The following is a 15,241-nucleotide window of genomic DNA, read 5'->3' on the forward strand; positions in this document are numbered from 1 at the left end:
TATTGTACAAATGCCAGTTTGTACATGCCATGCCATAATAATTTTCCCAATATTTGTCTTTACTAAGACTTGTCTTTGTTAGTTTTCTTGCAAAATAACTATTTTTTCTATCATCAGATGAAGATGAGGATGAAGATGATGAAGAAGACTTTGAAGATGATGATGAGTGGGATGACTGATCAATATATTATATCATATATATATTTTTACGGTGAAATACTAAACTACTTTCTGTCTATGGATTCTGTAAAATTATCATGTAAATGTTTTACCAATTTACTGTATATTTTTGTTGCCTTTTGCTTTTTTATTAATCTGTGCAATACCTCATTTAATCTGTAAAGGTTTGTCATCCTATACAAGGCTACTCCCTTCTTAATATGTAAAAGTTTACACCAGATTGCCCAGTGTACATGTGAATACTTTCCATTCCATCAGTAAGGGAGTTTTAATGTAACCTGTGAGACTGACAAACACACCTTAAATGTATTTAGTTATAATTGCAAGAAGGAAAACACTATTTTCATACCCTACTTTTTCTGTATCTAGATTTTCTTATTAAAACCTAATATAGCACTACATACTTTAAGCAATGCAGCTCCTAGTTTTAGCCTCTTCGTCTTGAAAACTACGCTTCATGAATGAGGCTGATAAAATGATGAGCATTTCAGTTCATAACACTACCAGTCAGATTTAGTCTTCAAGCTATAAAGCAATCACTAGAAAAATTAAGTGATCATGAAAATTTTCCCTGATCTGGAGCGTTGTTGCCTACCATCAGAGCTTTGATATCTGAATACTGAATTTAAGAATAGTCTATTTGGTCAAATAGATCTGATAGAAACCACCTTCGTGACTTTACCTAACTGTCATTCATGACAAAAAGGAGTCTACATTTTTGGCAACTGCTGCAGTCATTATTTATTTTTATATAAGGTTTTTTACTGAAGGGCTGTAGTTGATGTTTGCTTTGAATAATAATGGTTGTAAATTAATTTTTTAAAATGTAGGGCATTGGTATGCTAATAAATGAACTTAAGTAGTGTAACTGCAGTTTTCATGGGTAATGGGACATGTCAACACAATTAGACACTGGATCCTATAACTAAAAATGAAATAGAGATGGAGCCTTAAGTCCATACTATATTGATTGTGACAACATTAGATGATAGAAACTGTTGCTAGAAGACCAGTGAGCTTCTTGCTGATGTTTCCATCTTTCTTAACTTAGTCTCTGTATTTGTGTTATCCAGAGCATTGAGACTGGGTGGATACTCTTCCCATCAAATGCAGTATTTCTCACAGGCTCCTATGGCTATTCAAACATTATGGGTCAGTGTTGCCTTGTTTCCTTTTGACTCTAAATTTCTAGACTCTGAAGCAAGAGTGAACAGAGCTAATTGAACTATTTACCTTTTGCTTTGGGAGAGAGGTTCGCTACTACAAGGTTTATAAGCCACTGTTTTTTATATATACCAAATTTGCACATTACAGTATTTCGCTAGAAATAAGGGATATGATCTTAAACGTTAGGTGGTCCTGTGCTTGGAATTACATTCCAATGTATGATGGGAAAATTGGAGTTTTCATTTTAATTTTTCATATTTACTAGGAGACTTAATATTTGGACTATCTGCTTATTTTTCATGCAGTATTGCATTTAAAATAAGCTTTATCAATGCTAATACTGTACTAGCAGTAAGAATACACTTAGTAAATGCAGAAGGTTTCAAGTGAGACATACTTGGAGTACAGTTAATCCCTACTTGCTTCCTTCTTCATTTTTCTTCTGTTCATGACATATTGGATGGGATTATCTTTATTGAAATCCAGTGTTGGCCTGATCTTGGCAGGCTGGACCTGCATGATGTGGCCTGGACGTTTAATGCAATTATAATGTATGTCTAACATTTGGGTTTTTAGTTCTGTAAGAAGGATGGGATTTAAAGAGTATGTTGATGAAAGAAGATGTGGTAAGCAGAAGCTAAATTATTCCAAAAGGAATAACTTTAATTTGATGCAGACACCTTGGAAAAGGAACATTTTTGAAGTATCTTCAGTTGTATCTCTGGCACTGCTTTGTGCTAGAAAGACTTTTCAGTTAGCATTACTGCTAGTATGGCATGAGGATTGTGAGCAGTGTAATAATGCTGTGGAGGTGGGTTAAAAGTGTATGCACATGAGAGATAATGTTAATGGCCTGCAGTACAGCCTGTATTGTTTCCTCTCTAGTTCCATAAAGGGCATTTTAAAAGTTGATATTGCTCAATTGGTCTCCAGCGATGTTACTTATAAATTAAGCACATGCTTCTAAAGTTGAGACAGTTTGAAAAGAGATACTATTTTGAGGATACTTGTGTAATCCATTAATCACCTACCCAAACAGGCTTTTTTTCCTTATAGAAAGTATATCTACATTATTGCACAAACATTCAAATGTTTTGCTTTTGATAGCATATTGTATGGTTTTAATTTAAGGCATGGCCGCAGTTACAATTAGATTTAAAGTCACAGCTGCATGTTTCTACTTCCCTGCTCTCCATGTGGGCAGGAGGCAATGTTTCTTGTCATTGAATCACTACCGCTAACTGTTGTAACCAGGGCAGCCTTTAGCATCGATTAAATTGACTGTCCAGATAACCTTGGCAAGCAGCGGATGAGTCTGAGGACTGTCTCTGAACACTGCGCTTAGACAATAGCATCTAGCGACTTGTACTCTGGAAACATCGCAATCATTCAGTTTTCCATTTCATCAGATTGAAATTCTTGGTATGTGAATTTCCTTTCTGGTTCTTCTTTTTCTTCTTCTTTGGAAATGTACAGTGAATAGGATGTTGCACTGGTGGCAATTCATCATGAAGCATAATAAAATTAATTTGTCTCAGTATAACAGAACATTGTGACTTTTATGTCTTCACTTGAGGGCGGATTGAAATTAGTTAGGTTGTTCAAAAAATATTCCAGATTTTTTTTTAAAAAAAACTTACATGTCTCTGTAGCATTAGAACAGGCTAATTAAAATGAATGGCAAGATATAAATGCTCTGACACTTTTTCCTAAAGTTTCTCAAGGGAAAACATGGAAGACAAGTGACAAGTCCCCCCAAAGCTTTCTCAGCGGGACTCCTCTGCTCTCCACTCTCAACCATAGGACATTACCATTGGATGCTCTATGGAAAGGATTCTGATTATTTTGTTCCATAGTAAATGAACATCCAACAAATAGACTAGAATTCTCAGGATCATCAGTGAAATTAGCCATACTAGTTTAGAATTCTGAAGATTGTAACCCAGTGCATACAAAAGGCGGCAGATTGAAGAAGTCTGTAGCCATTAAACCATGGTTCTTAAATGGGGTAATTAGGCCCAAGTGGGTAATTGGGGCATATCCTGGGGGTAATGAAGCAATTTGTAATCACTTGTTTGTCAGTTGATCCAGTCTGGAACTGCCACTGTTGAAATGCTTGTGTGAAACAACAGTCTGGGGTTTTTGAGGTAGGGTAATAACATTTGAGAAAAGGGGTAATTGAATCAAACAGTTTAAGAATCACTGCCTTAAGCAAACTGAACCAGTAATCTGCAATTCCCAGAAATTATTGTCCTCCACTATGAATTCACCACGAATCCACTATGAAATCATTGTCCTGTTGTTTTACTTCCAACAGTTTGACTAGTGAATTCATAGTGGAGGATCAAGCAGTGGATTCAACATTGCAAATGATTACATAGTCAAATTGTGAAACCTCATGAAACATACCTTATATCAACAAAAAACAGGAGTGGAATGTTTCTGGTGCCATTCAATCATAGAGGAGTTCCTGGTGATTCTTGTAAGGTGCAAATACATGTACATGGTAACAGCTCATTGAACTGAACATATTACAGCATCTTTCAGAACTTTGCCATCATGCTCTCAATGGACTCCTGGTGGTTCACAACAGAAAAACACATTATATAAATCATAAACCCTAATTTTTGATCTGCTATGCAATGGTGAGTTTTCTAGCACCACAGAAAACTGAAAATTGCCTTTTTAAGATTATCTTAACTGACCGCTCTTTTAAACATTTATTTGCATAGTGAAAATATGAACTCTAAAAATAGTCTTAAGGAGAAATTTCTATGACAAAAACAAATCACAATGATATTAAGGAAAAATATGTTTTAAACCTATGTTCAATATTTCTTATCAAAATGATGTAATCTTACCAAAAAATTGTCAGTGTAAATAAACAGTACATTAATCCTGCATTATAAAGTAAATCATAGCTCTTTGTTTTATTTTTACAGCCACAGCAGTTTCCCACACCTAAAAATCAATGATCCCATGAAAAAATATATTTTAATTTTCCAATGTTTTCAAATGACAAACCTGGCAGATAAGAACAGGAATTGAATCATTTTCTTATACCGCATCAATGAATATGTTAAAAAATTCAGGTAGTCATCAGATTACAATGGCAATTGTGACTGGAATTTCTGTTGCTAAGTGGGACAGTTGTAAAGCTCATCATAATCTGACCACATTGCTTAGCAACAATCACAGCAGTCCCAGTTGCTGTATAACCCCAGGACTGTGCAGGTCGTTAAGCGGGAAGAGGCAGGAGTCCCAGACAAGCAGGCCAGTAGGTGAGAGCTGCAGGTGGGTGCTGTGGGCAGGTACTATGGAATGGGGTTGCCACAGGGGGCAGGTGGGTGCTGCAGGGAGGCATTACAGAGGGCAGGTGGGTGAAAAAGCGGTAGGAGCATCTTGTAACCTCCTGCTGGCTTCCCCATTGACTGCTTGTGGGAAGCCAGCAGGGAACATCAGAAATTGTGATCATGTGACCATGGCTTGCTACAACAATGTAATCGCGATCCAGGCACCAAGTGCCCAGATTGTGATTGTGTGACTGCAGGGATGCTGTGGCAGCTGAAACTCCAAGGACTGGTCATAAGTCCCCCTCATTCAGCACTGTCGTAACTTTGATGATTGCTGAACAAGCTTCATGACCAAAGATGTGATTTTTCCCAATTTCTTCAAAAACTCAATATTAAACTTGTATGCTGCCTGCCCAATGGCTCTGGGCAGCTCACAACAATCAAAGAACTTAAATAAAATTAATAAAAGATAAAAGATGTCAAGCACAACAGGCCAAATAGAATGAAGCAAGGGGTCTCGCTCTCCCTTGCCAAAGGCCTGGGTGAAGAGTTAAGTCTTCACTGCTCTTCTGAACAACAGCAGAGGGGGTGCCATCTGGGTCTTGGGGGCAACCTCATTCCAAATGGTAAAGTTTGGAAGCTGTGGAGTCCTTGGGATTGTCTGAGTTGGTTCACTGAAGATGTTACCTAGCCGGGTAATGAAACATTTGCAAGAAAAGAACCAAGCTCAGAGAACCCCAAGGACTCCACAGTTCAACCCTGAGCTATGCATATTCACCTCTATTAGTTTGGAAGCTAATTGAATATTTCTTCCAAATGTAATATGTGTCAATTTGCTCACAATCCTGCCAGTGCAATCTGGAATTACTACATTTTATAACAGGCCATTTTTTTTTTAGGGTAGAATGACTAGCTGAAATAGGATTAAAAAGAATTCCATGCTGCAAAGAATTCCACTAAAACTGATTAAATTCAAATCCCAAATATTCCAAAAGTTTTTTTTTAAAAGATTTTTTAAGGAGTTTCAAAATCTGTTGTCCTTAATATAGTTCAATATACAGAACTGAAATGATTTCCTTGCAAGAGGGTGAAGTATTTCTTCCCCTTGGTCCTCTTCACTGAGATACACAAACAGCACCTAGTTCAGATGTTTTGAGGAGTCAAATGAGAGTTTGTGATCTTAACCCCAGAAGAATGCATGGTCATTGCATATATCGGGTATACTTTCCAACCTCAACATACATGTGGGGGATAATGACCTGATAATACAGTATCTTGCTTTAGAACTACAGTACTTACTTTGCAAGATGATTGGAAGGGAGGGGGGAGAGGAAAGCAAGAAAAAAAATAAAAGTAGCAGATGGCATCTCTCATTTTAGACTTGAGGAACCACAAAAATTCTATTCCTTTTATTTCTGTAAAGGAAAATGGTAATTGTGTCTGTTTCATCATTGCAGGTTACATGAACAGAAAAAACAACTTACAGAATGCTTCATAGAAGCATTGTTGCTTATTTTCTATTCCATATCCCCTTTTGAGTTTGCTTGTATCTTAATTTTGTATTGATTAATAAACTACTGTGAGAGCCATTCCAGTTGGAGAGGGACAGAAAAAAGCTGTAAAGCTAATACATTAGAAGTCAACATAAACTGGTGTCCTTTTTTCTGTGAAATAAAAAGACAAGTAATTCTTTATTTGGAAGATAAAGTTACTCTACTGCTGAACTGCAGGTTACTGTTCGTCTGCAAGATTTGGGTGCAATTTATTTTCCAGTGTTAGTGCCATGCATGAAAAGCCTCTATAATCTGGAGTGAAGTAAACCCAGCGTAATTATTGTAAGAATAAGAATGCATGAATCTATATGGGGTTATTTGCAATACATAAACATCCAGGTAGTTCTGCAAAAGGGAAGGAACATTTAATATTTTGGTGTGCATCAACTCAAAACAAGTTGCTGGAGGGTTTTTTTTTAATGTTTTAATCAACGTTTTTCTATTATAGATTCTGGGGCTATGACAATGTGCTATTGCTCCTTATCTTCCTAGGTCTGTGCTGTAGCCCAGGTCTCCTGTTCTCACTGCCCGCTGCAATAGATGTCAGTCTGGGTAGGAAAGCCATGCTGATAATACCAGCTACTAGGAAGAGCACCTCAGATGGGGAGAATTCAGTGATACTGACTTACTAGAGGGATTGATGTCACCATGATGTAGTCTCCTCTGCAGGCTTCTCCAAAGGGAGATACCAACTTTTAATCCTGGGCAGGTGGTGGCAACCCAACCTTACATACTGCCTGGTTTTGCTATAGTTCACTCGTATCCTGCAATCCACCAACTGCTCAAGTGGGTTCCCAGAAATTTGGCAGAGCAGACAGAATAGCGATGTGTTTATGTGGAAAAAGAAAAACGCTTGGCAGTCTTTGTGAGGTTGTTTTGCAACTTTGCCCAGGGCTGACCTTGTCTGGGCTTGGAAGCTAAGCAGGGTTGTGCCTGGTTAGAACAGATGGAAATCCTAGGTGGGTAGGCTGAACTAAGAAGTAGAAAACACACACACACTAATCCAACAGCTCAAACCATTTTTGTAGTGTTGCCACAAAATTGCATAGTCATATCCATGAAATCACTAGGAGTAAAGCTGGGTGTGTGTGTGTGTGTGTGTGTGTGCGTGTGTGAAGACAGCAAGATGGCAGCTAGGGCACTGTAATCAAAGCCCTGCTGCTTTTTATCTACATGTGCTGTTGACCCACATACAAAAAAGTTAGGCTTTGGATCACAGTGCCACAACCACAATCCTGTCTCTTTTGGCCCTGCTCAGACATACCAGAGGAGGAGATTAATCCTCAGTGCGGGACTCACTTCAGAGTAAACATTAGTTTGTGTGGTAATACAGTACTCCATTTTTATTGCTTAGGGAAATGAGGTTATTCTGTCTGAGGCCCAAGAACCAGTTTGAAGCCATCCTCTTTTGGGCTTGGTTTTATCCAACAATGCTTTTAATTTTATACAGCCAAATTTTAAATTATTCAACCAGGTTCTGCCCTTCCCTAGAAGTCTGCAGCCGAAGAACATGGATTGTTTCCAAGCAATGTCTAAACTTCAGCATAGATCTCACCACATATCAATGGGCCCAGCTCCTTCCTGTAACCATAACACTGTCAAAATGCAATTTCAGTGGTGGAGGAAGAGGAGGAATTGACGAACAGTTACAATTTACCAACTTCTTCAGTGCAGTTCCTTGACTTAGCCAGATTCCTATAGCCCCTGATTCCCTGTCTTTGTTTAATCCTATGATCTTGTTTATAATACACAGCTACTGTCCCACACACACATAAGAACATCCACACAAAGAAATGCAAAGATAACTTTATCTTAATTCTTCCATTCTGTTCTACAGATGCACAATTTTGTCAAGAATTATTTTATAGGAGAAATAGCTGAGTAACCATGGTAGTTCTGATTCAAATTTCCCACCTGAATCAGATCTAAGGGCAATCTAAGTCAAAATTCCATTTCCATTTCCATAGCTGGCTCTAGGCTGTATACAATCCATTGTTTTCAGTCAATAAGTACTTTGCAGATACTGTCAACATTTTACTCTGTCTTTTTTAATGAGGCTTGCTGGCTGCAGATCAAGAGCACATGAGACTTTCAAAGAACCCTGAATCATACAGCTGTGAAAGAACAGCAAGATCAAAAAGTCTCAGCGTTTTGGGCCTTGAAACAATAAGCAAACAATTTAAAACACGATTCCCTCTCTTGAATCCCCCAATAAGCTCTTGTTCCTTTTTTGCCCACTGGTGACTTTTGGCCACTTATTTTGGCTATCTGGAATGTATTCTACATGATATATCTGTGTAATATTCACGTAACTGACTTGTTGATTAATAACAGTTTGCAGAACTTGCTTGTTGGAATTTATCTGCCATTGGACAACATTTTTTGGACCTAGGATTTTATCAGTAGTGGTGGGCAAAAAAGGAACAAGAGGCCCCTAATATATAACCTTTATTACACAGTCAAACAAATTGGAGTCTCTGCCAGGGTGTTCTTGAACTGTAGCCAGCTTGTCATAGCAGCTGTAATTTGATCATTGCTACAAGTATGACAACTCGCAGCACTGCATAGTCCAAGAACTAGATACAGAATTCAGTCATTTTTTTTGCATAATTTTCTATGAACAGCTGTGCTGTCATTTTAGAGGCTAGGAGTTCTTCCAAGAAACACAAGGACAGCTCTTCAGATATGACCTTTTGCTTCTATTCTTCTCTAGCTGAGGTTCTAATTTTGTGCTATCTGTTTGACACCTTTGGAAAGAGAAGAGGAAAATATATTCTACTTATTTTATTTATTATTTATTTATTAATCAAATTTATATGGCCGCCCATCTCACAAAAAGTGATGCCAGGTGGCGTACCACAACGTATACTTCATTGCATTCTTAAAGGTATAAGGCCTTTATCAACCTGGAAACTTACCCTATGTGTTTGTATGAAAAAGCGGACAGCAGCATGAACTACAGAGGGACTTGAACTTCTGAGCTGAAGATGGTCCCTGGCACCAAGTGCAAATAAAATGCAATTGGGATAGCAACTGAGAGATCTTGGCCATGCACCATATTTCAACATTCTCACTTAAGGTTCTTACTATAGCATACAATATTAGCAACCAAAAGTAAATATGAAGTAATATTTGTTTATTCAATTTTTATAGCCATCCATCTCACATTCGTAACTCATAACTAATAGCTTAGTTAACAAAGAAGATTGTGTGCCTATTAGGAGGTAAATAACCAGGACACTCTTCTGAATGTTATCACATAAATTACTTCTACGTGGTAGAGTTGAAACAGAGAAGGATTTGCAGATCAGTAAGAACAAAGGTAGCAAGTGATAGCACGTAACTAACCTTAGTGGAACTTGTAAAAAGCTAAGCTGGATTGGACCTCATTAGCATCTGGACTGGAGACCATCAGAAAGAGCTTAAACTTGAAAAAACATTTCTGAAGAAGACAATGGCAAGCCCCTTCCATGTTGCTGCCAAAAAATTCCCATGGACATGTTGAACTCAACTTGAGGGAAACTTTACCTTGACTATTGTTAAAGGGAGACGAATTGCCCTGATAGTCGAAAACATTAGCTTGGCAAATCACTTTTGAAACTTTTCATTAAAGCATTTAATAGTAGATGCCAATACAAATATACGTTAGAACGGTACAACTGTTAATTTGGAACTCTACAGATACAGTCCCAAACAATTTTAGTTAGAATTTAATATCTAAAAGTACTTTGTATAATGATGGTTAGTAAGAACATATTTAGTGCACATCCTATTCATTTAAATCAGATTATGGCTTTATGTGGGGGTGGGGGGGGAATCATTTTTTCAGACTGTCTTCTGATGATAGCTTCTCAGCTTGGACCGTGTTCTCTATATAAAATGGGAATGATACTTACGGCTTATCCAAACCAACCTGCTGTGTCACTTGGCAGAATAATGCCTTTTTCTCAGTTAATTACAGGTAGTCCTCACTTAGCAAGGCAACAGGGATCAGCAACTCCATCGCTAAGCAGTGTGGTCATTAAGTGTGACCTCACATGACTGCAACTTGCAACTTCCTGATGGCTTCCCCATTGATTTTGCTTTTGGGAAGCCGGATGTGAAGGTTGCAAATGGCGATCACGTGACCACAGGATGCTGCAACCATCATAAATATGAGCCAGTTGCCAAGAACCCAAATCACAGTCACATGACTGCAGGGACACTATGACAGCTGCAACTTCAAGGACCAGTCCTGAGTCTCAATTTTCAACACTGTTGTAAGATCAAACAGTTGCTGAACGAGCGGTCAGTAAGTGAGGACTACCTGGATTACATTAGCCCATTGTGGACCTGTTTGGCTGCAAACCTACATACATTTCGTGAACAGTAAATTCCTTTGACTACACTTAGACTACTGCAGTGCGCTCTACATGGGGCTACCCTTGAAGAGTATCCGGAAGCTTCAGCTGGTCCAGAACGCAGCCGCGTGAGCTATTTTGGGGGTCTGTACCCATATAACCATTGCTCCATGAGCTGCATTGGGTACCAGTTTGCTTCCAGGTCCAATTCAAGGTGTTGGTTATCACCTTTAAAGCCCTACATGGCATGAGGCCAGGTTACCTGCGGGACTGCCTCTCCCCCACGACTTCAACCCGTCCCACCCGATCACACAGAGAGGGCATGCTCCGGACCCCCTCGTCAAAAGAACTCCAACTAGTGGGGTCCTTCTCTGCTGTAGCCCCCGCCTTTTGGAACATCTTGCCCCCAGAGGTAAGACAGGCCCCCTCACTCCTGGCCTTTCGGAGGGACTTGAAGACCTGGCTCTGCCATCTGGCCTGGGGTGGGGAGGGAGGTCATCAGATGTGGGGTTGGCTAGCCCCCTGGAGGCCTGATGTTGCTGCCTTGAACCATCGGCCTCCTGGATTTTTTTCCTTTTATTTCTGTAAATGTGTGCTGTTATACATTTTAATTGTATATCTATGTATTGTTTTAATATGTTGTGAGCCGCTCAGAGTCCCCCATTGGGGGGAGATGGGTGGGGACAAGTTAAATAAATAAATAAATAAATAAAAATAAATAAATAAATAAAATGTATGAATAAACTTATGTAGGGTCAAGCTGAAGTTGCCACTCTTCTTGCTCAATCCTGTATCAATAATGCACTCTAGTAAGTGTCTCTGTTGGATGGAGAAAAGAACAAAAGAAAACGTAGAAGTGTATTGCAACCCTGTGTTCTTTAGAAGTTCTTATCTTTAAAAAAAGAAATGTTTTCAGTGTGACAAACCCTCTAATTGCTGGCTGCCAGCATGCATTTTGTGTTTTTTTCCCCTACAAATCATGCTGCATAATGCACCACTGAATTTGTTTGAATTCTCTGTGTGTTTGGGGGCAGAGGAGGGCTTTTCTTGTAGCTTTATAGGCTACAAGTATGGAAAGAGGAAGAGATTAGGGACTTTATTGAATTTACAAGCTACTCCTTTTGGCTTCCTATAATTTTCTCCTGATTGTAGGGATGACTCAAGGAATAATAAGAGGCATCAGGAACACCCCTGAAATATTTCCTCCAATCTCATTTGTTTCCCAACTATTCATCACAGAATATGTACAATGAAAGCATGTAGAAAAAGCCTTTTACCTTTGCAGCCTCTATGCATTCCCAAATTAGTTTCTCTGGAATTGACTGTGCCAGATAGTTACATGCTTCCCCACCCCCATCTCCTGGAGATTAAAAAAAAAGAAGAAGAAGAATATTCAAAACAAGTGGTCCTCAGGTTCCAACAGCAATTGGGACTGGAATTTCTGTCGCTAAGTAATACAATCATAAAACATGATGTCACATGACCGCATCACTTAGCAATGGCAATCCCAGCAGTCTCAATTGCCATTATAACTCAGAGATCATGTGGGTTGGTAAGAGAGAACCTCACATGACCGGGGTCTAGGCAAGCAGCTGGTGGAGAGACCTGCAGGCAGGTGGGTGAGTGCCACAGGCTGGCGCTTCTGAGTGTAGGTGGGTTGGCATGGTCCCCGGGCAGGTGCTACAGAGTGTGGGTGCATATTGGGGGTTATGGAGTATGAGATCCCTGGGATCTTGTACTCCGTAGCAGGGCTTCTCGAGAGAAAAAACAGCAGGAGGAACTTACAGGAGGAACTTGCAACCTTCCCTGCCAGCTTCCCCATTGACTTTGCTTATGGGAAGCCAGCAGGGAAGATTGCAAATGGCAATTATGTGACCGTGGCTTGCTGCAATGTTGTAATCACAAGCCAGGCAGCTGAGCACCCAGATCGCAATCATGTCACCGCGGGTACACTGCGATGGCCAGAACTCTGAGGACCGGTCATAAGTCCTCTTCGTTCAATGCCATTGTAACTTTGAATGGTCGCTGAATGAGTCATAGTCTTCCAAGAACTACATGTAGTCTTGAAAAATAGAATCCAAGAAGCTGTCACAAAGCATTCAAGGAGGGAATCACTTGCTATCTTCTGCAATTTGGACACATCGTTTTGGCATAAAACAGCAAAGTTTTCAATAGCAAGCAGGTTTTTGAATGGCAACATTATTTTTTTCCATGTATAGATCGAACTGAAACCAACTGTCAACAAATGCAGTTCCCAAAATAATGGCAATACCTGGGAAAAACATGACATACCTGTTACTAATCAAGCCACTGCATCCACAACCAGCTGTCTCTTCCAAATGGTATTTAAGTACAATGCCAGGTAAAGTGAATTGCAATAATTCAGGTGTGAGAGGACAAAGGCATGAGTTATCATCAGCAAAGCCTCCGGTCCCAAGAACGGCAGCAGCTGGAGCACAAGTTGAGGTTGTGAAAAGGTCTTTCTGGCCATGGCTCTACCTGATCTTCCAGCAGGAGCTGTGAGTCCAAGATGACCTGCTCTGCCTGTCCATCAAAGATGGAATTCTACTGCAATCCAATGGCTTCTCTTAATCAAGGCTACTTTGTCTTGCTAGGATTGAGTGTAAGCCTGTTTCCCCCATCCAGGTTCTTACACCCTCCCCTGAGTATATCTCCTGTTCATGTCTCCTAGAGTGGACATGCACAGTATAATCTGGTATTATCAGCATATTGATGATATCTCGCCTGGGCTTGATGGATGATCTTTGTCAGTGGCTCCATGGAAATATTAAACTGGAGAGGGAAAGCTGCCAAGCCCTGTCAAACATGTCATAATGGGCAGACCAAGGAGAACCCTTGCAAACCATGCGTCCCATAAGTAAGCCTCATAGGCTATCCAGAAGGATTGATGATATGAAAGGCCACTGAATTTCATGATTCTCTTTAGATCAAACAGCAGTAGAAAACTGTTATGCTTGAGCTGGCCAGAGAGTCTCACAATTCTATGTACAGAGGTCTAAAAGAAACTAGGAAACTCTTCTGCATTCATAATGACTCCAGGGAATAGAGTAGAAAATAAAACTAAACTGACAAGCAGTCTCTAAGGAACACTGATGCAGCTAATGTTACAAATTTCCTCTGAGGTTTTGAGAGAGATATTAACACAAACCAGCTATTCCTCACCTGGCTCAAAGTGACATAGCTTCTTAATAAATTCATCTGAGCAAAGATTCCTAGCAGATTTTTCCTGATGGGAAATCAGAATAAAGAATGAATTTATGAAGGGAATGTTTATTTTCATATTAATAAGGAATCCTACTTACAAAATTGAAAGAGAGTACAGGTAGTCCTTGGTTACTGGCTGCATTGTTTAGTGACTGTTCAAAGTTATGACAGCGTAAAAAAAAAACTTTGCAACTAACATTGCATTTATAACCATCGCAGCATCCTGCGGTCACGTGGTCACCATTTGTGTGCTTCCCAGCTGGTTTCCAACAGAGTTAATGGGGAATACAGAAATAAAATCACAAATTGCAGTCACGTGCTTAACAACCATGGTGATTCACTTAATGACCGAATGGGAAGTTGTCAATCCATTGCAGTCACATGATTTTCCACTTAGCGACAGAGTTGCCAGTCCCAGTTGTGGTCATTGAGCGAGGACTACCTGTATACTTCCTGTAGGCCACACTAAATATTTGTTCTGGAATGTGTGTGGGTATAAACAATACATAGAGTTGCTACACTGTAAAGGAAAGGAAAATGAACACCCATCCATCATAGGAATCCTTTTTCAATATTAGTCAGCTGGGAAGAGAAACTAACATGGTACAAAACCCCATATTAAATGCAAGCCTCACAAGAGATATCATCATAGTCAGTAACCTTACATTGTCTTCTGAAAAGGAAGAATTTCAAGCTTGCTATTATTGCTGAGGAAGAGAATACAGGTTACTTATCTGACATTAGATACAGATTGAATGTTACGGCAGGGAATGGACATTAGCCACTTTGATATAAATGAGTGGGATTTGGTTTTCGCTGAAATCTAGATCATTCGGACCAGCATAATGTACACATGAAAAAGTGAAGGCCAGTATCCTGTGAGCAATCTGAGTTGGTGCAATGCATGACTGCAGTCAGAATAAGAGATACAGTGGTACCTCGGGTCACGAACGCTTCTGTTCACGACCAATTCGGGTCACAAACAGCTCCGTTCACAAAATTTTGCTTCCGTTCGCAAACTCCGGATCGGGTGACAAACAGGATCCGCGGCCATTTTCCCTCCTATGACACATGGTCGTGGCTTCCTGTAGGGAGGGGGACTCTCCCTCCAAACAATAACTGCCTCCCCACCCGCCTTCCTGTCCTCCACACCAGAAGTCCCGTCGAGCAAGGTTAGTGTTCTCTCTCTTCGTACTGTATTTTGTTTCATATTTTTGTGGTTTAAAAAAAAATTCATATGGTTCAGAACGGATTAACTGTAATTACATTGAACCTTATGGGAAAATTTGATTCGGGTTGCGACCAATTCGGGTTGCGACCAGAGTCGCGGAACGAATTAAGTTCATGAACTGAGGTACCACTGTACAGTTAACAGCTCATTGCAGTCATCCTTCATGTTTGGATTTGTATCAATTAAAAGAGCAGAAGCTGGAATGAATTTTTCTCCAGTACTGTTCCCATTCCTTTACAGCCATGTAATTGT

The 15,241-nt window shown here is 39.7% G+C and overlaps 1 protein-coding gene across 3 annotated transcripts in view; it reads left to right on the plus strand.

Moving 5' to 3' along the window:
* WASL (WASP like actin nucleation promoting factor) overlaps positions 1 to 11,234 on the plus strand; it is a 35,029-nt gene extending 23,795 nt beyond the window's left edge. For all 3 annotated transcript variants that reach the window (XM_088141675.1, XM_088141676.1, XM_088141677.1), the window contains one exon: positions 118 to 11,234. In XM_088141675.1, coding sequence (XP_087997801.1) covers positions 118 to 179 — 62 coding nt within the window. In that variant the 3' untranslated portion in view covers positions 180 to 11,234. The remainder of the gene's footprint in view (positions 1 to 117) is intronic.
* The last annotated feature ends 4,007 nt before the right edge of the window (positions 11,235 to 15,241 follow it).

The sequence above is a fragment of the Python bivittatus genome, unplaced genomic scaffold (assembly GCF_059951505.1).
Source record: "Python bivittatus isolate LINGU-HERP-01145 unplaced genomic scaffold, Pbiv_v1 ctg000330_np1212, whole genome shotgun sequence".
Lineage (NCBI taxonomy): Eukaryota > Metazoa > Chordata > Lepidosauria > Squamata > Pythonidae > Python > Python bivittatus.